Source organism: Pyxicephalus adspersus, chromosome 8 (genome assembly GCF_032062135.1).
Source record: "Pyxicephalus adspersus chromosome 8, UCB_Pads_2.0, whole genome shotgun sequence".
Classification (NCBI taxonomy): domain Eukaryota; kingdom Metazoa; phylum Chordata; class Amphibia; order Anura; family Pyxicephalidae; genus Pyxicephalus; species Pyxicephalus adspersus.
The window spans coordinates 5,803,406-5,830,476 of NC_092865.1; the positions used below are offsets into that span (position 1 = coordinate 5,803,406).

Here is a 27,071-nt window from a genome sequence, read left to right on the forward strand (position 1 = left end):
CTCTCAACCTCTCTCCTCTCGCCTCCCCTCTCTCTTTCTTCCTCCCCCTCTCTCTGTCTCCCCTCTCTTTCTCCCCCCCTCCCTCTTTCTCTTTCTCCCCCTCCCTCTCTCTTCTCCCCCTCTCTCTATTTCTCCCTTCTCTCTCTCTCTCTTTCTTCTTACTCTCTTCCCTCTCTGTTTCTCTCCTCTCTCTTTCTTTCCATTGTTTTCTCATTTTAGTCCTCTCTCTTCTTTCTCCCTCTCTCACCCTTTCACTTTGCCCTCTCTCCTCTCTCTTTCTCTCCTTTTCTCCTCCTCTCTCTGTCTCTGGAAAGGAAGATGTCCTCAGTGTAGCTGATTTTTCATAGCCATAAATTTTCCCTATTATGGAAAATGGTTTAATTTAATTACATTTCACCTTGGTACTGTACAAGCAGCCTGAAGTCTCATTCAGCACTGGCGGTGGCAGAGAGAGGCACAGTTATGCTTAGTAATTAAAATAGTGTGCTGTAAGCATAGTATTTTAATGTATTACAGAAAAAATGCCTAATATGTAGGAATTTTTCAGAATATTATAGAAGTTGTATAAACACAACAGATCACTATTTTGTTCAGCTGTATTGTTTATGTCCGCGTTTGTATTTGTTTACACTGTAATACATTAAAGTGAGATTTTTGTATTAAAAGTGGCATAAGTTGTTCCTAAAGCGGTTCTCTGCTTACATTAGGTTTACTTAATGAGTCTCTTGCTAAATGCAAAGCCTCATCTCAGGCTGCTGATTGGTGGAAACGAAGAGAGAAATATTTTTCTGCATGGAAAATAATTTAAGATTGCCATAAATGATACTGTAGAAATTAGGTATCAAAATAAAAATAATGGTTAAATATATCGTCCGTAAGCGTCTATCAATTCTACAATTCTGCAAATGTCAGCCGTGTCATTATTCATGTTTGTTTTACAATTATTAAAACTGGTTGGGTGGAATGTAATTCCAGAAGCATTTTACATGTATTATCACATCTAAAGATTTGCAGAATGAAAAAACTATTTGTGCAAAATGATCAGAAAACTGAAGTGTCAGGAATATATATTATTAGTAGGTGGGGTTACACCCCGATCTTTTAGCTGCCTGTGTCCCTTCTGATGAGCTGCACCCTCTCTGTTTATCCTGCACAGAAAATGATGGAAAATCAGAAGTTTTACTGTTGTCGCCCAAACAGGAAAAAAAACTATTCCAATTGGTGTGCCTATTACACTGATAACCTTCTAAAAGGAGATTTCCCTTTCTTTCTGTTTGCCTACAGGACAGGAAATCAATATAAATCTCTTTGTTGCTTTGCAGAGGTTTTAACCCTTTTCTTCTCCAAAGTTTTGCCATTCTAAATACTTGAAACTTGCTTTTCAGAACAATGTTAAATAAATAAGCTGATAATGCTATTCAGAAAACAATGCCGTGGTGTAAAGAAAACAGGACTGAATTACTTTTAATTTAGTTCAACAAGACTTGACAAGCATTTCACAGCTGGGTTTGCAACCTCTTGTTACATGATATTGTGTCTCTAAGAATAAGGGAGGTCTGTGGAACCAGGGAACACGTTATTTTACAGGCTGAGCACTGGGGAAGAATAAAATTACACTCATTATAGTCTTGAATTATTGTAACTACATTCTTTCATAAGAATATAAGTAATGGCAAATAGCAGCCAATCAGCAAGCAGTAGCAGTGTAAGCAATGTAGTGAGTGACATGGTCCCCCGTACCTGGAAGTACACGGTGTCTTCTCATTTCCAGCAGAGAGGTGGGTGAGCAAAGGAAAGGAAAGGTCTGCTCAAAGCATAGGCTTGCTTAAAACAAACACGTTTCAAGGACTGGGCACTCATCTTATCAAGGCCAACCCACTAGACTGTTTTATTAGTCCCAGATGGAAGATTGGATAGGATGGTACAATAAAGGATCTTCTGGAAGGATTTTAATAAACTTTATATGAGCAAATTTGCTCATAATCAGAAGACCATTGGCCAGGCCAATCAATCAGACTGGCTTGATTTCTGACTACTCATATAAATTTAATTATAGTGTTTCCAGGAGACCATATATTGCATACCTACCTCATCCTTCAACTAGGCGATCCCTGATGACGAGGGTTTGTGACAAAAACGTGTTAGTCCAAGTTGGAAGTAAAGTCCGCTTCCAATGCCCTGGGTTTTCCTATTGCTGCCCAGAAAACTCAGGACCCTAAATTTACAGTATATTGATATAGGAAGCGGTGAGGACACCATTATGTCAGGACTGATTTAATCTACAGACACGTACCGACATTTAACATACCGACATGAGAATATTAAGGAGAAAAGGACCCAGAGAAGTGTTCCCTCAGGCCCCTCTTAGCTGGGCGCACCACCCTTCACTTTTCAGTAACCACTCCGTTGTTTTTGGGTGATTACTGAAAAGTTGGGTCACAATACAGGGGCTGCCACCTGCCTAAAATCTCTCCCCAACCTGCTTAAAAAAGTTCTGGGTTGAACTGCAACATATCACATGACCTGCCTAAAAAGTTTGGAAAAAGTATTTTAAAAAAAGTAGCAGGGAGAAAGAAGAAAGGCTCCAGGTGGTTAATTAGGTCCTAGGGTTGTCCCTGAGGGTATGTATTCGTTTTTATTTTAAATAGTATTGCAGGGACTGCAGGCAAGGCGGGCGAGACTTTAAAAAATATTTAAGTTCTTGGCCGAGCTGTGACGGGTTCTCTTACAAGCTGGTGTCTGAGGTGTGGGTGTCCCCGGCTGTATAGATGACAGTGGCAGGCTGCAGTGATGAAGAAGCACACTGGGCGTCTATTAGGAGTGGGAGTGCGTCTGTGCTTTCTGTACTGCAGCCATCCACTTTGATTGATTTCCATTCATGTCAGACTGACTGCAATGTGGTCATTTTTCTCAGCCATAACCGCTCAGTACTGCAGCAGTCTGCTGTCTACGGGCTGCCTGAATTATGGCTGTCCGTATCTGTGTTACCTTTTACACAAATTACTACACTGCTTCCTTTCTTCATGCAAATTCATCAGTTTTACAGCCTTCTGGGGCTGCTGTTGGAGTGGCGAAAAATGATTCACTTGTTTTCCGTTAAAGGGAATCAATAATAAATATATATATATATTCAGATTGATTGGTCAATATGGTTCTTATGCAGAAGTCTGAATTTTATTAATTATTAGATTTATAAAGACATGTAATATGTAGAATGTCTTTCTCATTTAAAATTGCTTAAATCCTTCCACAGTTCTTCTCCCACCTATCTTTCTGACCTGATAGAAAAATCCCCCCCTAGCCGCTCAGTTCTCTCCTCCAATGACCTACTAATGACTTCCTCACTCATAACCTCATCACACGCACGGCTCCAAGACTTTTCCGGAGCTGCCCCGACTCTCTGGAATGGTCTTCCTCATCCTATTCAGCTTGCTGCTACTTTCTGCTCATTTGAAGTGCCCTCATAACCCAATGCTTTAACGTCACCTACCCGTCTTCTTCTGTCTCTTAATCCCTTACTACTTCCCACCATTCTTTATCCCTCCTCCTATTGTGTGATACTTCCCCCACCCCTTAGATTCTAAGCTCTTCGGGGCAGGGTCCTCACCTCCTCCTGTGTCTGTATCTGTCAATTGCAACCCCTATTTATTGTACAACACTGCGTTATATGTTGGTGCTATATAAATCCTGTTTATTATTATTAATAATAATAATAATATTTACCCTTCATCAAGAGTTACAGGGGGTCAGAGGTCACCTGAAGTCCGACAGTTCCTGCCCTGTCAACTGACTGACCTGACTGTCTCCAAGCATCTGAGTGTCCAGCATTTGTGATCAGCCACTGGTTCCTTTTATTGTCAATGATCTGCCCTGTGCCAAGAAGTGTTTTAATGTATATTGGCTACATCCCCTTTTTCCTGGTGCAATTTTAGGGGAACAAAAAGCTTTTTTTTGCAGGATCTTGATCAACTAATAAAAAAAGTGATTGGGTGCCCAAGGGGGGAGAAAAAAATGGCACAGCATCATGTAAAGAGTCCAAGGGCTTTTATAGAATTGCAGCTGCTAAAAAAAATATAAAATCCACATGAAATTCATATTAAAGGTGAATTAAGAAAAGGTTTTTTTTTCCCTGATAATTGCGCTTAATTACTAGATTCCATGTGCAATAAAATCAATGACTTTGATTTGTGGCCAATGACAACCTAGTCACTTTTTCCAATTTAATTATAACTTTAACTTACGTTTCCTCCCTTTTTTGTTTTCCAGCACCCATCGCTGCAGGAACAGGTCCGAATTTCCCCATTTCAGATCTGGACAGCACTTCATATTACAGCATGAGCCCTGGAGCCATGAGAAGGTCACTACCCAGTACCTCCTCCACCAGGTGAGTAACACCCACTAGTTTGTGGTTGTGCAAGTGTGTGCATGCATTGGCAAATTTTAAATGCCACATGTGTTTTTTATCCTAACTTTCGACTCTAAATGTATTTGACAGTATTTACTGATATGACCAGGATGAAGGTCAAATTCCTTAAAAGTCTGAAGAATATAACTCTACTTTGTGTGCAAGAAATTCCTTTACCCAGATATTACTTTGTAAAAGTAGAAGTGGCATCATCACTATGCTGCACATAATCTATGAAGAGAGCTGAGCTGTGGCTGGGACCCAGGTTGCCTGTAGAAAACTACAGAAGGTCGGAGACCAGACCGCGCACCTTGCACAAAAAGAGAGAGCAGCAGTGACTGGTCTTTATTATAGGAATCTCCTGCACACTGCCACCTGAAAGAGCAGGCACCTGTTATCAGGCATAATATGACAGCTGCTCAGTTTCACTGGATGACCTTTTATACAAGCCATAACCTTTTTGACAAATCCTGCAAACTGTCTCGTTGATGAATTATTTGAAGTTGTGAGTGATTCATCAACCATGAAGAAGGCTGTATCACTAGCTACTCATCCTTGGTCACCAGACCAAATTAATACCTTACCATTGTCTTCAAAGGATCAAGCCTCATGGTTGTAGAAGTGGGTAGTGGTTGCTGCCTTAAGGTCTAGACTGTGAAAAAGCAAAGACTTGCATCCCAATACTCTGAATAATTTCATCTGAGCATCCTATGAATATTCAATGTATATGGATGTGACCACCCCATTCTCTAAAAAGCTGAATTGTATTTGGTTTCAGTCTGTACCCCCATTGCTTTCTACACCTTAACAGCGACATAACAAGTTAGGTTTGTCCACCAATTTTCTTCTCTTTTTCTTTACAAGTTCCACGAAACGCCTCAAGTCTGTAGAGGATGAAATGGATAGCCCTGGAGAAGAGCCATTTTACACGAACCAGGGAAGATCACCAGGAAGTGGCAGCCAGTCGAGCGGATGGCACGATGTGGAGCCAGGTAATCCACTAACCTTTGATTGCATTTCATAAGGCATTGGCGGCTGTCACCTCCAAAGCCTTCAGAGTGTTGTGTGTATTCTATGGTGTCTGGTGTGGACAGCATTGTATATCTTTCCAGCATTCTCTGCACTCAGCAAAGCAAATCCTCCTTTGTACGGTTGATAGATGTCATTTGGGTCATTTATACTAAAGTGCACCATGAAAGCCATGTTCAAGTGTCATATGACAGCTTTGCTATCTCTTCCCTTTTTTGTCCACCTATTGGTACTATGAAGTGATGGAATTATGGTTGCTGTGGGACTTATTCAAGTTCAGTTATCAGACAAATTTGTTATCCACAGCAGCCGGATCCCAGCCGTTACTAATAATTTTAATGGCAGATTTATAAGTACTTGCCTACAGACTTAAAATGGTCTTTTCCCAGTTTGGCTGGTTGCAGGCAAAAATCTTTTGTTTATGAGCACTTGGTGACTGTGCCAGCCTGTTTTCTGGTGTGCCAGTCCAGTGCCCGCTCTCCATCCATCCAACATGTTTATGGAAAGAACTGCACATGAAAGATCTTTTGGCAGTCAGATTGGACCTCCCCGTAGGCCTTCCTTCCAACATTTTTAGGTGTTTCAGGGATGGCTATGTCTGGATGAGAGCAATGGGCACTGAGACATCTGCTCCACAACGATTCAACCAAAAGTATCCACAATTCTTACTAGTAATGAACAGAGCCAGCAAGCATACCCAGACAGTCTACTCCTGATGGTTGGATTGAATTGCAAAGCCAGTACTAACATTTGCCAATTCCCAGGTCTTTGGACCGGGCATGTAGGTACTGGAGTACATCTTTAGCAAGAACACTTAATCATAGAATGTTTAAACTGTTAGGAACCCTGTTAAAATGAAATTTGGATGCTTCTTCATCCTTTCTGCATATCTCGCCATGTCTCTGACTTTAAAACTGAAGCAAGGAAGAAAGTAACAACCTTGGAACTGCCACTTTCAAAACTAAGTCAGCAGTGACAGCTCTTAATTTTTGCAGGGACACAGAAGATGACCTTCCTTTGACAAAATATAAAAGCTAAGCTGTCATTTTTTAAGCTCTTTGGGCTCTAGGCTTCTGGGTTTTTTCCAGAACTGATCTGCTCGCAGGTTGCTGTTATTCCTAATGCAAGGTTTATTCAAAAAGTAAAAAATGTAACAGGACAAAGACAGCGTTAGAGAGACATTTGCCTGGCATTGAGCTTCCTTTACTCCTGAGGATTCTAAGAGATCCCTGAAGGTCATTGGCATCCACTTCTGGTGATTTTCTATGGGAATTCACCCAGACATATAGACTTAGGTGCAGCTACCCAATGCAGACAATTAGAATTCACCTCCTACTGTTCTAATTACCAATAAGTGAAATTTGGTCGGTATGGGTCACTGAATGTTACTCATCATCATCGTTTGCAGTGCCCTATTACATTACCATGTCCCACTATAGTATACTATCACAAAGATAATACAATATTATCATCAAAGCCAAATGGTGTACAAGGATTGTATGTAGAGAAATGCTTGAGTCGTGTTCAGGGAGCTCCTCTTGTATTTGGCCCACCCGTTATATTTAGATTATACTTGTTTCTGTAAAACTAAACCGTACTATGGACACTTTATGTGTGGTTTACCATTATTTTATGCGTTTCCAACGCATTTCACTACACTCTTGGAAGAGGCGCATAAGAGGATAAGAAAAATAGCAGGTAAGAGACGGATCGACTTTGCGCACGGTCAGAACGTCAGACGGATGCAAGAAAAGCTGCTTGTGATACCGTTTTGTTTTGGCTGTTTTTGGGAGGAAGCACTTGATCATTATACCCATGAATATTGATTGCCTTGGCTTTTTTCTTTATTTTAATTTAATTTTCTTTTAACTGGAGGGACTTTGTATTGTTCCCGCACGTGCAAATGTTACTGTTCTGTCATTTATATACTTGATATGCATACAGGAGGGATGTTCAAAGGAATTTGCATTTAGTAAATTATTGTTAAAGGGACCCTGTACTTGGATAGTAAGACTATTCTGCTATTCCTGCACTGCCAAACTCATGATAGGAAAAAGAAATCTGGACTCTTGCCTGCTTCCAAGAGCCAATCATGTGACCATTGCTAAATTCTTATTGGCTATCTGCCTGGAAGCAGTCCCTATTCGAGACTGCCAATGCCGTGGCATCGGTCATGAACCATAAATTTAAAAGCAGGATTGTCAGATTAGCTCATCTGAGTATAGATCCACTTTATAGGTCACAATTATTTAATTTTTATTCAGTTGGTTATGCCATCTTTCTGTCTCCTGTATGTTAGGACCATGTTTTTAATTTTTTTACTTTTAATAATAGTTTAGGTTTGGTGGTGAATTTAAAGGGGGCTATAGCAATAACATAACTTCTCCATGTACATGAAAACATCTTTTAGTCTAAAATGAGAAGACAGAGATACAAGGTGTATCTGAGGTGATTTATCATACTTTTGTCATATAGAGGAAGGTAATAATTGGAGAAGACGGGTAAAGAGAGAGGAGCCATGAATCCGTGTTATATATCTTTCTGAAAAGATAAGTACAAAAAAGTGCAATGATGGATGGTGAATGCCACGTAGAAGGAAGACTCAAAAATGAATAGCGCACACGTGTCCTGCAGGAAAAGTTCATATACAGAAGTTTGCATGCAGATGGGTGGATTTTAGATGGGTGCAGATAGGTGAGGATTGGTATAACTAGGTTTGGATTATGTTGTGTTTAATCAGAAAGTAAATAAGAAAATGGAGCTGTGCTTTAAGTAGGAGACTGTTTTCTTAAGACAACCAAACCCGCACAGGAGATTTCTACTTTTGCATCGCTGTGTCCGATGGTTGACAGCCCATGATGGAGCGTTGCTCTCCGTATAAATAAATACCTGTATCTGCTTCCTTCTGTAAGGTTCTCAAAATTACTGTTTAATGTATTATCTCATGCTGTCCAGATGTGCAGTGAGTCACAGACCCCGAGAGCGGCAGATCAGTTTTCACGGTCACTGAAAAGCAAACACTTTCTCGCAGTCCGAGACGTCACCGATCTCTCCATAGCCAGGACTAAGATGTCAAAAGTTAATGGGATGCCTCAGTTTGAATGATCACTCCAGGGCACTTTGAGCTGAGCTAATCTTCCTTAGTATTGGGGCTTCAACTTTTTATTAAAATAAACCCCAGAAATGAAAAATAAATATGTCTTTCAGCCATTTCCTGTCTATATGCACTTGCTCCAGTGCCAGCTGCACATCCTTGCCCTGGACCAGGTCCCTTATTGTGACACCTGTGGACCATGTTTAGGCACGGACGCTTGTAATCTCTACCAGGGACCACAGGTGACAGGGTGACAACTCATGACCAGAGTTGGCAGCCAGTTGTCACCATGGCTATTATGGCAGGATTGCCAGTACAACTTTTGTAAAACTTCTATAGGATTGGGTTAGATCTGTGTTACATTCGGGGTGCAGTTAAGGAAGGTCCACTAACAGGAGCCACGAAGGGGTCAGTGCAGAATCCACATTGGTTACCCTATAGCTTTAAGCAGGTTGATGCAAGGATCAAAAATGGATGCAGAATTATAGAATGTGGCTAGAGTGCATCCTTAAGTTCCAAAACCTTGCAGACATTTTCTTAGGAGAAACTGCGGGAGGCCTTTTTCTTTTCGAAGGCTGCAAGCGAAATTCAGCTGTGTAATTCTATCTGAGCATGACCTCAGCGAGCACACAGGCTGCACCTGGGCAAATAAATAAGTGAGGCTCCGGATTTAAGATGGTTGGGCGTAAGCGAGCAGGGGAGCGCAGGAAGGAAAAAGGTTTGAGATTACCTGCAGAACTTTACCTTTCTGTATGGCCCGTCACCCCGCATGCCACATGCTTGGCAGACACACGTAGCCGGTGACAGCTTACAGGCCCGCAGGAGAGAAAACAAAGGCCGCATTTTGTACAAAAGGAAAGCAGATGGAAGGTGTTTCTGCAAAAGCTATTTGTTTCTCAAGGCCTGGAATACAAATAGCTCCTCAGCCTTTCAGGCCCTCAGTCTTAAAGTTGAACTCCAGGCCAATAACTAGATGAAATACATAAATATAGGAAAATACTTATACTCAGATCTGTAATTGACTGATCATCTATCACCTAATGAAGCCTGTTGCAGCATTAAGCATCCTCCTGCCCATCTCCCCGGTTCCTATAATGATAACCTCTAAAGATTATGGTCAAATCAAGACATTCCGGAGACTCATGGGGCCAGATACCCCATAGCTCATTTACAGTAATGCTCTGACCTGGCTATTGGCCATGTTTGGGGGATTTTTAAAATCCTTGTCCTTAAAATATGCCTAAATTGTGATTTCTTTTCAGTGGTGCTTCATTCTTTTCCACTATTTTGGATAACACGCTTTCCAAAACTGTGGGTATTAATATTAGGTTGCCTCATCCCCGTTGGAGCTTTAGCATCTTCTACTCCTTTGGGAAGATGTTGCACAAGATTTTGGAGTTTTTCAGTGAGCCCATGTGAGCCCATTCCTGTGAATGTTCCTATTTGAGCCCATTGAAAGAAAGGAGCATCAGAAAGGTCAGGTGCCAATGTTGGATAAGAAGCCCCGACAATTATCATTCAGATAAACCCCAAAGTTTTGGTAGAGTTGAGGTCAAGGCTCTGTGAAGGCCACTTGAATTCCTGACTTATCCCGCCATGTCTTTATGGAGCTGACTTTGTACAAATAGGGGCATCCATGGTGGAACAGAAAGGGTCCTTAACCAAACTGTGACCACAAGGCTGGAAGAGCAAGGCTGTATTAAAAGCTATAGACAAAACTGGATGATACAAAGGAGCGTTCAAAGGAGCCATACAACTTATGTACATACGGCACACCTATCGCCCTTCACCCTACAATAACGTTTTTCCAGCACAAATAAAGATAGGCAAGACAAACCTAAACATTGACTGAACTGACTTCATCTTGTAACTATCTGCATATTTCCATCACTCGGATCCCAATCGGCTCACAGACAGGAGGGGTACTGTACAGTTTTCGCCTCTTGTTTGTTTAACCCAGACTTAGGAAATTATGCAGAGCTCGCTAGTCAGACCTCCAGATAAGATATCTCATAAAAGAAAATATTTTGCAAGATACCGTAAAAGTTTTTTTGGGGGGGAAAAGGTTACATTTTCACTAATTGCGTCTGTAACCCCAGCCGCGTTGTCACAGAGCTGTCAGCAAAAGAGACAGAAAACAGAACCCCGTCCCTAATCCTGTGCAGATAAGTGCTTAGTGCAATTAGACGGACATAGAGTCTTTTGTTGGATTTCATGGTCATAAAGAAGCTAAATTCAAGGTGCACATAGACATTAGATGACAGTCTCCTTCTTATTCTGGTGGGACCAGGCGACACTATGATGTCCTCCCAGCAGGCCTGATGGGCCAAAGCAAAGGGAACCGGTTGGAAGTTGGTCCAAAAGAACTGTAGAGATTGTGGACTGTCAAATATATCTATATTAACAGGCGAGCAGTGGTTATTTTGTATTATATGGTATGGCAGCTTTTCTCAAACTTTTTACCTCTAAAATAATTTTCAGATGGCAGGAAACCCCTGCTAAAGCCAATTTATTGGGGATCAGTGGGCAAAAAGGCCTCCTGAATTGGTGGCCCATGGAATGAATGCACCCATTAGGACTAAAAACATCTTGCAGCTAGTACTACCAAGAGTGGTTGGCACCAGAACTTGCAGCCATCATATAATAGGAGTTCAATCAACCACAGTTCAAGAAACCCAAAGCAATCTCTGGAAAAACTCCATGGAACCCTGATAAAGAATGGCAGCTGTATGGCCTTTTTGTTCGTTTCGGTCATACCCACAGTTGTCAAACCCCGGCCACCCCTGCCCCGAGTGTGTTGGTGCCAGATAAAAACATAGGTAGAATTCAAACAACTAGACCGAGTGTCCTTGGGGTGAGGAAGTCAACAATAGATTAGGTTAAGGAGCTTTAGAATGCGGTGAGCTATTTTTTTCTCCCAAAATGTGCAGCTGTCCTTTATATATGACTCTGGAAGCCTGCAAGAATTTATATCTAACAATGCACAAAATACAGCAAAAGATCATAAAAGTGCTGAATATTCCATTAGTAAAAAGCAATCTAGTGACTTTGCCTAGGCTGAGATGAGGGCATCAGTCTGCTGGAGGGAGGAGGAAGCATTTCCTGAAGTCTCCTCTGCCTCAATGATCACACTGCAACATTGTAACTTTGTAGCAAGATGAGATGATTGGTAGGCATTGGTGAACCAATGAGGAACTGCACTGACACCCGGATTTGGAAAGTGACCATATAGCAATGTTTCTTAATCAGGGTTCCTGCAGAGATTGCTAGGGGTTCCTTGAGCCAGTTTTCCTTGAGCCTAATCTTTTTGGTTATCATTGGTTATCATCATGGTGACTTTCATCCCAATGGCCAGTATATTCACTAAACTATCTGGCTTATTGTACTATTAATATTATTATTATTATTAATATTATTATTATTATTATTATTAATAAACATGATTTATATAGTGCCAACATATTACACAGCGCTGTACATTAAATAGGGACTTCAAATAACAGACAGACAATGACATAGGAGGAGGAGATGACCCTGCCCCGAAGAGCTTACAATCTAGGAGGTGGGGGAAGTATCACACAATAGAAGGGGGGTCCCCTGTCATAACCCGTCACCAATCACTATTTAGTGCCATTGATCTAATAATAATAACAAACTCTTCCCCTGTCCTCATCACATTCCACATCACGTAAAGCACAAAATGTAAATTCAGTTTCTGATCGCATCCCATCAGCAGCATTGCCATGCGTCAGCTTTACGTTCCCCAGACCTGTAGCGCAGACTGCAGCCAAACTAACTCGATGGTGATATGGAAAAGCCCGCGGCTTCCCTCCCCTTCTATACAGAGGGAAGGACTCTCAAGGAGAAAGATGGGAGCTTAGTGAAAAATGACAGGCAACTTGCATTAAGTAACAGGAGGAGGTCAAGTCAGTTTATTTGTTGTGAGGGAAGCAGCGCAAGGATGAAGAATCGAATTCGTGGCCATAATAAGGTTTCGGCAGAAATTGCTGACTCGGCTCAGTGCTGATTCCTGCTGACAAGACCTTTTCTATTGTTCATTACTTGATTTCACAGTTCAAGCAATTTTGGGTCTTGAAAATATATCTTTTTTTTTTCTTCTTTTTTTTTGCTCCTCTGTGGATTGTCTTCTGCACGCCTGCTTTAGATTCTTTAGATGTTACTTTTTGGTCTTTTATCCTCAGGGAGAAGGAGGGTGATTTAAAATAGGTGAATGGTTTGACTTTTGTTTCCCTTACTTCCTTTGGAGTTGACACTTCTGGCATCCAAAAGATATGTGTTCATCTGTGCACAGGTTTGTGCTGCCCCCTATAGATTACATAGGACCAGTTGCTGCCCCAGAGGAGCTCACAATCTAAACACACACGTGCAATACACTGTATACTGGCCTGCAAGCAACTGTGGCCCATGCCTAAAAGTTGTGTTTGCTTGCTGTTCCATATTTTCAAAGCTGTATTGTGTATACAGGTTTGCAGGTTATTTTGCTCCCTCTAGTGGCCATCTGTATAGAATGTGATTAATGAATATCTAAACAACAAAAGGTGTCATATATTGCAGCTGAGATATAGCGGCTGCATTTATTTTTTTTTATGGCACTTTCATCTCCACATTCACAAAAGTGATGGTCAGCTAAAAAAAACATCAACATTTAGTAGCCTGATCGCCTTTTATACATTCACCATCACTATTGCGCCCATCATTTATAAAGATCCCGTGCCCTGTGCCACCTTTATAGCAGCGAGTGCCCTATAGAACAATGGGGAACAGTACTGTTTTATTAGACCCCTTCATCCACTCCTTTTGCTGCTGCTCATTGAAAGTAGCAGAAGGAGTGGGAATCAGGGCCAGAACCAGCAGTGAACAGTTACCCCCATTCAGGTGAATGGGGCTTCTGATCACCACTTTAGAGGAATGGCAATCCAGTTTCCAAGAATAAAGAGCAAAGGACTTTTCTTCTGTTCTGCACTTTATTTTAAATAGGAGGGGTAGAGAGTTCCTTCTCATATGGGAAGTTCCTTGCCCAGTCTATGCCTATCTGCTAAGCAATGATCACAATGGCGTATCTATAGATATAGGGCCGCCAGTGGACTTGGCTCCTCCCCTTTTACATTTCCCTGCCCATGCAGTAACAATAAAAGGCTCTTCCCCAAACTGTTGCTGCAATGTTAGAAAAATGATCGAAAATGTCTTTGTATGATCTGGCATTACCAGCTCCCGCCACTGGGGACACCCAAACTCCATAACTGGAGCAGTGACCACCTACTGTCATGTGGACATTGCTGTCACTTACCCGCAATAGAAATCATTTGACTTTTTAGCAAGGTGATTTTTCTCCTGATGTGTTTTGTGACAAATCGCCGAGCAATTAATAAAGCACCAAATGAGGAATTAGGATGAGGTAATTAGTCCAACTGCATTTTAAGAGATATACGGCATCTGCATACAAAATATTCTGTATTGAATATTTGTCAGGGCTAATTCATTATAGTTTTTTTTTTGTTCCCTCTTTGCATTAGTTAAAGCTGCGGCTCTGCCTCGTCATCAATTTTCATTAAAGTGATTGATAAATGAGACAGGAGGTCTGTAGATTAACCCTAGCAGACTCTGAGCTGCGCCACTGGGCCCAAAAACCTGCAGGAAGATGGCGGGAGATTAGCTTTTCACCAGTAGTCCAGGGTGAATGTTTGCGGCTCAGCAGGCACTCTGATTTTAGGATATTTTACAGTTTATGCTTCAGACCAGAATTACCTTTGTCCCGATGGGAGATGGCATGTTATTTTTGGATATTCAAATGATGTGGTTTGGGCATAGAATTTATAATTGAAATACCAATTTCTCCTGGAAGAAATATCAAATTTGTTGTGATGGGAAAATAGTAGGGGGCTGCCTGTTCACCTGGAGTTAATCCAAAAAAAGGCAGACGCCCCCTTATAAAGCATGCTTCCTTATCCAGAAAAAGGCAGACACCCCCTTATAAAGCATGCTCCATTGCCCAAAAAAGGGCAGACACCCCCTTATAAAGCATGCTCCAATGTCCAGAAGAAGGCAGGGGCCCCCTTATAAAGCATGCTCCAATGTCCAGAAAAGGGGAGACACCCCCTTATAAAGCAGGGTCCAATGTCCTGAAAAGATAGATGCCCCTTATAAAGCATGCTCCATTATCCAGGAAAGGGCAGACGCCCCCTTATAAAGCATGTTACGATGTCCAGAAGAAGGCAGATGGCCCCTTATAAAGCATGCTCCAAAGTCCAGAAAAAGCTGATGCCCCTTTAAAGCATGCTCCAATATCCAGAAAAAGGCAGACACCCCCTTATAAAGCATATTACAATGTCCAGAAGAAGGCAGATGCCCGGCAGACACTCCCTTATAAAGCATGCTCTAAAGTCCAGAAAAAGGCAGAAGCCCCTTATAAAGCAGGGTCCAATGTCCAGAAAAATCTTGCTTATCCCCCATGGCATTTGAATGCCCATAAGCTGCTATATGGACATATGACATATGTATAAGGGAGCTGATGTACTTGCCGAATGAATTTACCCTTGAGACGGGCAATAGTTTAGTAGCACCCTGAGGAGTCCAAAAGGGAGGCGATGGTACTGAGGCTTCAATGTCAGATGTGTTGTAGTTGTTTTTTTGGTCCATCTTGTTGAATGACAGAGGGCAGAGGCGTTCTTCCTATTGGTACATCTCTATACAAGTCAGAACCTAATTAGCAACGAGCGGTCAGCCTATTGTTTCTGCATCAACTTTTATGTGATTTGATCTATTGACTGTTTGCTTTGCCTTTTAATGAGACAATCGGAGTGGAGCTTCATTAGGAGATCTGGTAGAAGTTCTTGCTGATGATGTGAGGTCATCCAGGGCGGTGGGGTAATAAAGATCTGCATTCTAGAAAAGGCTAGGCTAAAGGTCCCAAAATACATATAAAGGAACCTTAAAGCCCTGCCCTGAGCAAAAGAAAGCCTCACATCAAAAAGATAAGTGTGAGCCCAGAGCTACCCCAAGTTTGTTTTTTTCCCTGTTGCAACATTAATGGTTTTTATCACTTAGCAAGAAACAGCTTTTATTATTTTGTGTGATGTCATCAGCCAGCTCGTAAAATTTATGCAGGACAAAATTAGTTCCTATTGGCATATGCATGCTACCAGAACTACATCTCCCAAATACCCTTCCCTTAAACACGGGGCCTGATTTATTAAATTATAGAGAAGAAATGGGGGGGAAAGGAAGACAGTAGGTGTTTTGTTGGTGTAGATATCTGTATTTTTAAATATTACATTCAGTGAACAAATTATTGCATAAGTAAATTGTCCAGGTTATAAGATATACAAAATTAATAATCCCAAATCCACTGGTGCCGAGGAGTTTTCTGGGATATCTAGACATACTATTAGCTGGTAGGGGGTTTAAAGTATTCCGTCCATATGCGGTTATTTCAAAAGCAAGTTCGTTGCAATTGGATCCCAACGCGTTTCGCCCTATAGGCTTTCTCAGGGGATTAGAAGAATCATGCAAAGCACTAACATAAAGACATACAAGAGCAATTCATAAAATTTATGTGCCAATCAGTCAACATTCACATTATTAAAGCTCCCCAAGGCTGAAGAAGATAGACTATTAAGTTTCTATCATATAACATCATTTTCTATTATTTGGCAAATGTTTTCAAGCCTAGACCATATCCATTTCAGGTTTTCTGGAACACCCAAATTCACCCATGATAATCTATCTTCTCCAGTCCTGGTGAGCTGTGATTTAATGCCCATGCAAAGTAGCAGACTTTTGACTTAGGGGATGGTTGAACTTCTGTAGACCAGCAGAGAAGAAGCAGGGGGAGCTGACCACACTGGTCTACACTTCACTACAGCGGAGGAACCCTGTGAAAAGAACTCACTGGATTTCTAGCAGATCAACAGGTTTTCTGCACTTAAAGCATTTAAAAATGGTCCCAAGATAAGGGAATGCAGGGTTCAGTGTGGTGGTCCCTGTATTGTGACCCATCTTTTGATTGACCACCCAAAAACAGCTGGGGTGGCTACTGAAAAGTCCTGGGTGGTGCGCCCAGCTAAAAGAGGCTAGAGAGAACCCTCTACTGCAGAGATAGATTTTTTAAATTCAATTTAAAGAATCTCAATGTACACAGACGATGGGCAAATTCTCAGGGAGATTTTATACATAACTCTGGCGCTTTGTGTTTACTTTCTTATTTTATGGTTTGTAACTTGATACAAAGTACTTTTTATACATTTGTCTTCGTAGCATTTCCTTTGTCTGCACTTCCTGTAATATTGCCACAGATTTGTATTCTTGGTGTACTTTTATATCCTGCGGATAGGAGGTTTGCGAAGTGTAGACTTCGGCGGCTCCCGATGATGGAGCTCCGCCGCACAACAGAAATGATTTCTGCAACATGGAAGACCTCTGACTTTGGCCATGGCGCTTGCATTTCTGCCGATCACAAAAAAAATGTGCATGCCTCGGAATGATCGGAAACGGCTGCTTCACATCACACAATGTCACCAATCTCTGATGTCCACTTAATGTTTTTATCAGGCTGCTAGTCAGCTAGGTCAGACTTACCTTGGGCTAGTCTTTTAATTTGTCTATGTAGAACACACAACTGTTTTTAAGTTAACCATAACTAAGTTTTATATACACAACATCAAGGTGTTGCCAACATCCGCACTTCTTCGACAATTACAAATCTCAGCATAACCTACCAGCCTGCAGAGTATAGCCTGCCATTTATCGAAGGCCTTCAGTGGAGCTCTGTATAAGGCAAGGAATAAAAGTAGATATTTTCCACTTGTAAGTGGCCTCATCTTTGGAGCTTCTTCTATTTTTTACACCAATTGATGGGTTTAATGCACTGAAGTCTGCAGCCTCCATTGGTCAGCCTCCATCCTCCATTCTTCTAGCTGCTCATTCATCTCTATGTAAAGCCCATCTTGCAACAGCGGCCTCCAGTGGTGACCGTGGGAAACTTCCTGAGCAGCATGAAAGAATAAAAGCAGAGGTCAGGAGGCTGCAGGTCACATTGTGTCAAACACACCAATCCAAGCAAGAAAGGCAAAACACACCTGAGGGATGTACAATTTAAATCCAATCATCCTTTATAAAATAGCTTCTAGTATAAAAATTTTATAGGCACATTGGAGACTTTGCTCTTGTGGTCAATAAAGATATTCAGCATAGGAAATAGCAAAAAGTATTTCTAGACATCATCCAAAAGCAACTTCTGCCCTCTGTAAATCCCTCGGGCAAAAAACACTACCAAAAAGTAACATCTCAAGGCAAAGGTTGCTCATACTCCATGCTAATCAGCTTATGCAGCCTCCACTGGTCTGTATGTTACATTAAAATTTATCTCATACAAACTTCAATCTGAGGATTACTAAGGATTAATATAAAACAGGCAACACGTCTATTAGAAATGCTTCCTGATGCTGGGATTTGTAGTTCTCCACAATTGTATAAATACTTTGAAAATAATTGTTTATAACATTCACTGAATGTATCTGCCCAGGCTTGTATACATGAAATCTGCCACAAAGGCACCTGTGAGAAGCCCCAGATGGAGGCAGATGTTCTTTCCATGCCAGGTTTGGCACAATGATCCTTCCAAGTGAAGCTGAAGGTTTGCTGGTATGTCAGCTTGCACCTGAGGCTTCTCACACAGTATTTTGTGTGTATTTTTATTGCAAATTACCTTCAAGCAGTCATGATAGAGCCAGTAGGTAGATTGATGAGCACAAAAATAGATGGGGAAGGGGGACTTTGAAAACTGGGAAAATACAAAAACACCCAAAAACATTAAAAGTGGCATCAGCAGAATTATATGATACTTTGCTGCTGTTTATGAAATCATATGAATGTCAGAATGTTTATGTGCATGATGAGTCCTATCCTCACCGTACTAACCCTTTACAGAATGTTATTTTATGGTTATCACTAACCAGAGCACTGTCTTGCCAATGCAACATGCCAGACTGCACCATGATTTACCGAATGTGAACTAACCGCTCTGCTACTCACTAACATTGTCTCCTCTTCTCCCACCTCCGGCCTGAGCCGTATACTTGTGTCTGTTGATTGTCAGTTCATATGGTCTTATCGTTCACACACTTCTAAATATACCAATGATAAGCGACACGGCAGACAGGCAAAAGATGGTTTCCTGTGTACGGAAGGTTTCACATTGCACAGGACAGCAACAACTTCATGCACTCCGTATACATGTTTTATTGAAATAAAAGGGTTGTGCTAGGAGAGATCACTTAATAGATACAAAGTAACAGATAACATCATTACAGAAGGCACAGGTATTCCTATATATATAGTGAAAGGACAACAGCATTTCATTTTCTAATACCGGTGGACATTGATGGGATGACTATCTTCCAGTTTTTTCCTGAGAAAAGTATTAAATGTCTTCCAGTGGAAGGTTTATATCTGAAGCCAAAACTTTTTTAGATTTTTGGTATTATAAAAGTACACTTACGACTTTTGTATACCAGAATGGGCCCAATGCAAACAGCTACAAGCTGCCCAGTTAGGACTTATTAATATTATGAGATCCAGCACTTCAAACCCCTACTACCCTAGCAATAGGGTTCTATTCAAATCTAAAAATAAATGTTTGATTTAGGAGAAGGTGTCTTCTCCTTCCTAAATGGCCATGATATGTTGGAAGAGGTTCATTCATAAAGAAGCCATCTGGTGAGCATAGTGCCATCCTTTGGATTCATGATGACCATAATAGTATCAAAGTAGAAATATCTCAAGACACAGTGGTCCCAAAAAGCTAAAAGGAGAGTGAATGTGATATAACATCTTCCTCATGGTTAATTTTACCCCAGATATAAAGAATAAGCACAAAACCAAAAGTATTCTCAAAACTAAATAAAAGTTAGGATACATGAAGTTTAGATTTAAAGTTCATCTAAAATGTGTGAATGTTTTGAATTGAGTTTTGCCTATTTAAATAATAATTTAGGATGCAATGGTAACACTGCCTCCTAACCTCTCCATCATGGAGGCTAAGGTTGGGTGTAGACATCAATGGTAGTTCACGTTCTTCTCAGAACCCTCAACTGCCAAGCATACAACTTTTATATCATGATAGTTGATAGACTGGACATAGTTGTGTCTTATTGACAACTGGGAAGATTCACAATCCTTGTCTGATAGGTGAAAGAAACATTTTAGAGTGGTCAAGAGAACAGAAGATCCTCCATTGGAACATTGTAACAAGTATCTAAGAGGATCTCCTTAACTTTATCCTTTGACACTGTTGGGTTTATGGGACCTAAGGTGAGGGAAAAACTCACCCAAAACATAGTAAGGGTTTTACCTATTCCCTTCCCTAGTCAAAATAACAAAACGTTTTGGCTTCAGACCTAAAGTCGATCATTTGGTCAGCCAGCCTCATACTCATCTTATGCATTCATAAGGACAGAAACACAAAAACATCTAAAAAAAAGATAGTGAAATGACTTTCCTTACTTATCATCTTCCTTACCATACAAACTGACAATTAACCTTCCTCTAATGTACTAATTATCCTTGCTTCTAGTATTTTGTTGTCTTATTTTCTTTTTTTTTCTTCATCAAAGGCCTATTTAGTGATACTCAACCTTGGCTCCTTTCAAAAACCATTTCTCTAGAAACACAGGCTTTAGATGACCTTCTAAAGTCAATGGTGACCAACCAATGTGGGGTTTTAAAACAGGATGGCCCGTCTTGGCAACTCCTACAATTGCCCAGATGGTTAAAAATCCCTTTTTCATTGCTTCTCTTGTTTTACCTTTAAACTTGCAAAGTTTAAACATGAAAATGGCACCTTTTGTGTTTGCGTAAGTCATATAGCTTAGAGTTTGTAGACCAGGCAAGAACCAAGAACTTTCCGGTGTAGGGAGAACTAGGTTAGCCATGTTGGGCACAGGTTGGCCATGGTGGGCACAGGTCGGCCATATTTGCTAATAAGGTTGAGTATCGCTGAATGGATCTTGCTTCGGCAGCCACGTTCACAATGCATAGGCTGTGGTTCCATGACTTAGCATTATTAAATTGCACTTATCAATCATTCTTGCCAGGAATGCCATCGCCTACTACCTTAAAGAAGTCAGAGAAGTCTGGTTTCAGCAGTCCTTCTCCTTCGCAGACCTCTTCCCTCGGAACGGCGTTTACACAGCATCATCGACCTGTCATTACAGGACCCAGAGGTGAGGCCTTATCTGAGGAGCACAACCACCCCCACCTAATTGTGACAAGGTTTGCGCTGTGTTAGCGTCCTCAGATATAGATTTTCGTAGGTCCTTAGAATTCAGTCCTTTGTTTTGTACATAATCTGCCAACAGTCTCCATTTTTTTTTCCCTTGACGTTACTGAAATCAACCTTGTGAGTAAGCACCACCTTATGTTCCTTTTTTAAGTTGTAATGAATTTTAATTTAGTTTCTTGAGATTTAATTAATTGTCAGAAATAACCATTGGGTATGTTTTGTTCATATACAATACATCTTTGTCATTGTTTTTTTTCCTGTTTTATTTTCAAAAGCATTACAATGCCATTACAGGGGAAAAAAGGGATCCTGAGAGTTCTTTATTGCAGCGTATGATCCTGAATGGATGAAATCAATTCTAAATGATACAATACTGACACAATATTGAGCAAGGCATGAAAATGACAAACTTTTGCAGCAGGTTTTTCTACATTCGAGTTGGCAATTCCAAAAGTGGGCATTTATGTGAGCATGGGTCTACAATGGGTTTTTCATCCACACCAATGAAAAGGAATTAAATCCACCTGTTGGTCATCTTTGTTTAGACATACAGGGTTCCATTTATAAAGCAGTGAATGTGACATTCAGTGGAACATTCCCTGCTGGAGAATCAATCGCTGCCATTGAAATACAAGGACCTAGTGGTTCTTGTGTTTCAACGGCAGCGATTGATTCTCCACTAGTAAATGTTTCCTTGAATGTCAGATTGCTTTATTTACAGATCCCCATAGAGTATCTGCTGTATGTGTTGCATATACTGGGTGATAATTGGATAAAGTTATCAGGAGGAGGCTGCAAGTATTTCCAAACACTCAATATGGTGGAAAGTCCAATGCCTATTATTTTCTCTTGGAACAATGGAACAACATTTTCACCTCTGCATTTACGTGTTGATCAGAACTTAAACAAAGTAAGACATTGAAGCCAGTTCTGAGGTCAGGGGACTTACCAACCAATAAAACATCTGCCTGTTTATATCAACCCCACGTCACAGGCAAACGCCTTTTGGCCACTTTATTTTGTTTTTAATAAAAGTTCTTTTGACTTTGGATTGGCTCCTGATATCCTGATGATGATCTGTGCCTAATCAGAATAGGAGAAATGGTAATTATTAAATTTAGGCTGGTCCTAAACAGCTGATATTGGCTAGAGATCCATCAGTTGCATCAGTGTGTGAATTTGTTTCCCAGACATACGATCATTTGTTATCTCTAGAAACGCTTGTTTTTGGGAGCAAAGAAAGCAACAATAATTAGAAATCTGTGATCCATTAGGCACCACTCCTTCCCACCCACGCACTTCCACCCAATTGGAACAGTTAAGGCACGTCTCAAGGCTCTAGTTTAAATGAGAATGGGCCAATATCCCATTGCCCATCATTCCATGAGAAAGATCTTTCCTTAGATAATAGAAAAATGGAAACATTTGCCTGGTCTAATTTTTCTGGAAAATCTTCGGGACACAGAAAGCACTTAGGTTGTGAAAGAACAATTACATTCTAACATAGGCAAGTGGCTTATTATAATTTCATGTTAGGTTTGCAGCCGCTTTGAAATTCTGTTGGTGTTGTCCCCCCCAAAAAACAGCAAAAAGAGACCCCTAAAAACCCATTGATGAATGAACGGTAATTAGCAAATCAGCCAAGAAATAAGGGTTCTTGAAGTTATAATTTCCAGTAATGGACCATTTGGAGATCATGTTTAAATGAACCAATACCCAATATTCATTCAATTGGGTTGATTTACTAAATAATTAGGATATACACATAGGAAAGTGAATTATCACTCCACAAGGACATTTTCATTTAGCTTAATGAATGGGTGAAGCTCTGCTGACTTAAGACATCCAAACAATGTACAAATCATGTAAATAGCCTGTCAACAGGCTAAAGTCTTTTAGTAAATCAACCTCATTGATTGGTAAGTATATTATTGATTTTTATATTGACCGGGGTTCTCCTGGTAGAACTGTCTGGTAAAAGGTCCATGAGGTCAAACTCACTATGTACAATACATACTATTTATAAATGTGACCTTTTATTAAGTCATAACTGAATATTTTGCCCCACTGCCTTTTATAAACAGAGGCATTGTTGTGTTTTCCCACCACCCTATAGGCTTGGATATTCTTACCCTCACCCACTGACCAATGAGATAAATGTTGAAAAGGAATCCTTATACACAAAACTTGAAAAATGAACTCCCATGAGTCAGTTACATCAGTCACTTACTTCTAAATGAAAATATATCAGGTCGTATAGGCTAAAGCAGAATCAATTTTATCCCTGAAATCAGCACCTTTATTGCCAACTAGAGATACAAACATAAAAACATACATAATCCTCATAAAAATATTCTCCACCACCCTACAAAGCCCACTCATGGATCTTCTGGCCAAAGGGAAAAGTCCCCTCTCGCTGGTGCAGATGGTATAATGAAGGTAAATAAAAGTCAATATGTTTATCCCTGATGTATTAAATTCAGGCCAATGATTCAAGCATATATGTATGTGGTCACATTGTTGAAACTCCAGGCACCTGTTACTCCCATAACTTAAGCAGCGATGTCCCCGGTGGTCCGGCTTGGTTCTTCATTTTCACAGGATTTACTAGTCATGTGTTACAGTTAAATAATGATTTACATATGACATTTCCTGTAATAATAATAATAAAAAAAACTTAGTTTAATCCATTCACTTCAACAGAACTTTTCTAAGTATAGTCAACCACAGTTGGATTCTGAAAACACATTTTTATTAATATTCATTATGTCCTTTTGGAACATGAAGAGCTAACTATTTTTAGTTGCCCCGTTCTTCCCATACATCAAAAAAACCTATATGAGGATTTTATGCAGATTTGAATATTAATTAAAAAAATGTCTCTGAAGCACCAAACACACCCTGATGGAAAACAGTAATGTTGCTCTTATATGGTTGTAACTGACTGATTTCCACAAATTAAAAAAACCCCCACAATTTGTACATTATATGTAAAGCAGCAGGTGAGGGAGTTCAGGAGTTTTCTTTGCATGTTAATTTCTATAGTTTTAGGAATTTTTGCAGTCATTGGATTATCATAACTCCAAGTAGACTAATACTTCCACAAATATAAGTCAATGACAGCCTCTATATTTTATTACTAAAAGGTTTTCTTTAAAATGACCCTGCCAGTCTAAAAAACCCAACATAGCTTTTTCTATTATTATAGGAACCCATTTGGCGGCCCCAATCTTCTTCATTCCCTATGCCCCATAACTGATGCCTCTGCCAGATTTTTCAGCATTCAACACTTTCGGGAGTGTCACATCGTCACGACTTTCACATCTGACCTCTATGTCACTAAAAGGAGTTCAGAGGAAGGAACCTTAGGTCAGGGAATGCGAGTAACCAACAGTCCAGGGGGTGTTGAATGCTAAAGAGTCTGAGTGAGGCTGCAGTGCCTAAATACATAGAGTGAAAAGAGGAGACGCAGGCAGCTAGACAGGTGAATGTTCTGCCTCCTTTATTGCACCTGTTCTGATATTTGCATAACTTTCCCAATAGCCAGCTCATTGGACTGATGGCTCCTGTGTACAGAACCCTGTCAGCCTCTCCCACTAGACCCAGTGCTAACAGCACAAGGTCTCAGGCAGTGCTTCTGGACCTTCTTAACATGGAGAAACCCTTAAAATAATTTCTGGTCTTCATGTACCCTCTTCTATATTTACTATATGTACAGATCACAGTACATTAGTGTTGTAATCATTAAATAGAGTTTCTCTTACATTGCTGGCTGATGGCAAGAATGTCACCCTTACAGATAGCCAAAAAGATCATTGGTGCCACCTAAACTGACCTGGGGGGTGCAAACTGCTTATTGCTCAAGGAACCCCCAGCAACCTCTGGAGGAACCCTGGTTGAGAATCATTGCTCTGGAGTTAGGCATTGAACCAAGGAAACAAAAATATAAGCTTACAAACTTTAGCTTTATTTTTTTTCTTGCACTTGGTCATACTTTTAGGTATCTCTAAGGGCTGGTACACTCGGGCATATTTTAAACTACTGACTGATTCCCCACCCAATACAATCTTGAGATCCAAAATTATTCCATGTAAAATCTCCTTCCAGCTGATTGTAACCATTTGTCCTACACCTGATTGGGTATGAAGGGTTTGGGTCTGTTGTTTCCTGTGTACCAATGAACATTTACATCCGAGATTCTCATCACTTTCTGGCAGAGTATTGTAAACATGTGCAGTGTTTTCCTATGACCCGTTACACTTCCATAGTTGAGCTTGGAAAATTCAGCAGATTGGTTAATCAGGCAATTATGAATCTGCTCCTGTGCACCAATGCTAATGCCAAAAATTGTGTATGTATCAGTCCAACAATGCCTTCCATCAGCCACTGGAAACGTCAAAAATCAACATTTCTAATAGACACCCATTGGTGCTCAGACATTAGTGTACACTTCTGAATTTTCAGACATCATACAATATAATCAAATCTCACATTTACACCACTAAAATAAAAAGAAACAAATGATGTCATTTCCCTTTCCACCCTCCACTTACTCCCAGGCCCAGGGATGGCGGCCCGGGCAGGCACTCATACATGTATTTTTACATATGTTTATTATTGTTAATACCGTGTTCCTTTTGGAAGTCTGTAAATTGAACGGCGTCTACGGAGGGCGCTCTCCTTCAGCGGCCCGGCACGTCACAAGAATAACATGCTTTCCCCTTATATAGCGGCATATTTCTTGGCTGAGATCGCCACGTTCGCCTTGAGTAAAGATCCCGAGCAGATGTCTTGTTAGGCAGAGGAAATGAGCTCATTGTTTACACCTTGGACTCGAGTGACTGATTAGCAGAAACGAGGGCTGCGCAGGAAAAGAGAACTGCCACCTCCCCGAAATTCAACCCTATTTTTTTTATTTCCATGTTCCTACAAAGATGACAGAAATTGAACTCTTTCAGGTTATACCTGATGGTTTTATACTATTTATCGGTATAAAGCAGAGGAGCTTACACTCTATTTTTACAGCTGCAACCATATAATTGTTAATATTTATTTATATGGGTCTGACATATCCCATATTGCTGTACAAAGACCACTAAGCCAGTCACATCAATTGCTATACCATAGGGGCTCACACTCTAATATCTACACCAAAACCATATACTTCCTTATTTTATATTTATATAGCAACGGCAAATACCATAGTGCTGTACAGAGAAGGCTAGGACATTTACATTATTCTCTCCACCAGAGTAGCTCACACTCTAATGACCACCACAACCATACATATTGTTATTGCTCAGGATTATAGCTCTGACATAAGCCACATGGATGTACAGGGAGCACTGAGCCATTTACATCAGCCTCTGCAGCAACAGGGCTTACACTCTGTCTCCAACACAATCATACAAATTGTTATTATATATTTAAATAGCTCTGACACAATCCATAGCACTGTACAAAAAGTACATTTTTATTTGTAGTAAAGGAGCTTACATTCTAATGCCCCATCCTACAATTTATTACCATAATTATTTTACATTTATATATCTCTGACATAAGCCATGATGTAGTATAGTACTAGGAGTAATAAAGCATTCTCACCAAAAGAGCTTACACTCTAATGCCTCCACCACAGTCACATAACTTATACACTTTTAACTTTATAGAACCACCCTATTGGTTGGAAGAGATCCAATGGGTTGGATGAATAACGCCCCCCCCCCCCCCCCTCTGTCAGGAGACACCGGTACACAATTATTTTGGGTGATGGAAATGTAAAGTGTGTATATTCGCATCAGTCTTTGCCCCAGAGGGAACTGGAAGGCAGGGGGGTAACACAGAAATCTGCATGCTTCGAATAGGACACCATGGTTGCAGGAAAAGCAGCTTACCAATCTTGGCAGTTTTAGAAGCATTCACCAAACCTTTGCCAAATTTTATAATACAAATGTTGGTGCTGTAATGATAAAGGTTATCACATTTTAATGTGGATTTTCCAGTGGAGTTCCACTTTACACCATCGGAGGAATAATTCCAGTGGCGGATTTCAGGGAAGTGTCAGTCCAATCTCTGGCGGCTCTACCCTAGGGGTGCCTCTCTCTTTATCTGTATGGCATTGCTATACAGATCACTTGTATATGTCACTTCTCCAGATAAGTCGTGTTTTCCTTTCTTGGTAAAAGCAGAGTGTGGATAATGTAAAGTGACAGCAGGATTTAAAGTGCCCTCAAATACACTCAAAG

General features: G+C 40.6%; 1 protein-coding gene and 1 long non-coding RNA gene across 10 annotated transcripts in view; one reads left to right on the forward strand and one right to left on the reverse strand.

The window, feature by feature from the left end:
• NFIA (nuclear factor I A) overlaps positions 1–27,071 on the forward strand; it is a 320,673-nt gene that overhangs the window by 251,919 nt on the left and 41,683 nt on the right. For 6 of the 9 annotated variants that reach the window (XM_072419379.1, XM_072419381.1, XM_072419380.1 and 3 more), the window contains exons 5-7: positions 4,267–4,384; positions 5,270–5,397; positions 20,639–20,767. In XM_072419379.1, coding sequence (XP_072275480.1) covers positions 4,267–4,384; positions 5,270–5,397; positions 20,639–20,767 — 375 coding nt within the window. The remainder of the gene's footprint in view (positions 1–4,266; positions 4,385–5,269; positions 5,398–20,638; positions 20,768–27,071) is intronic. The other 3 variants (XM_072419384.1, XM_072419383.1, XM_072419382.1) reach the window with 1 other exon arrangement.
• LOC140336354 (uncharacterized) lies at positions 23,084–25,969 on the reverse strand. Its single transcript, XR_011921874.1, has 2 exons — positions 25,454–25,969; positions 23,084–23,478 (listed from the first exon to the last, which is right to left on the reverse strand). It is a non-coding gene; the product is annotated as an uncharacterized lncRNA (long non-coding RNA).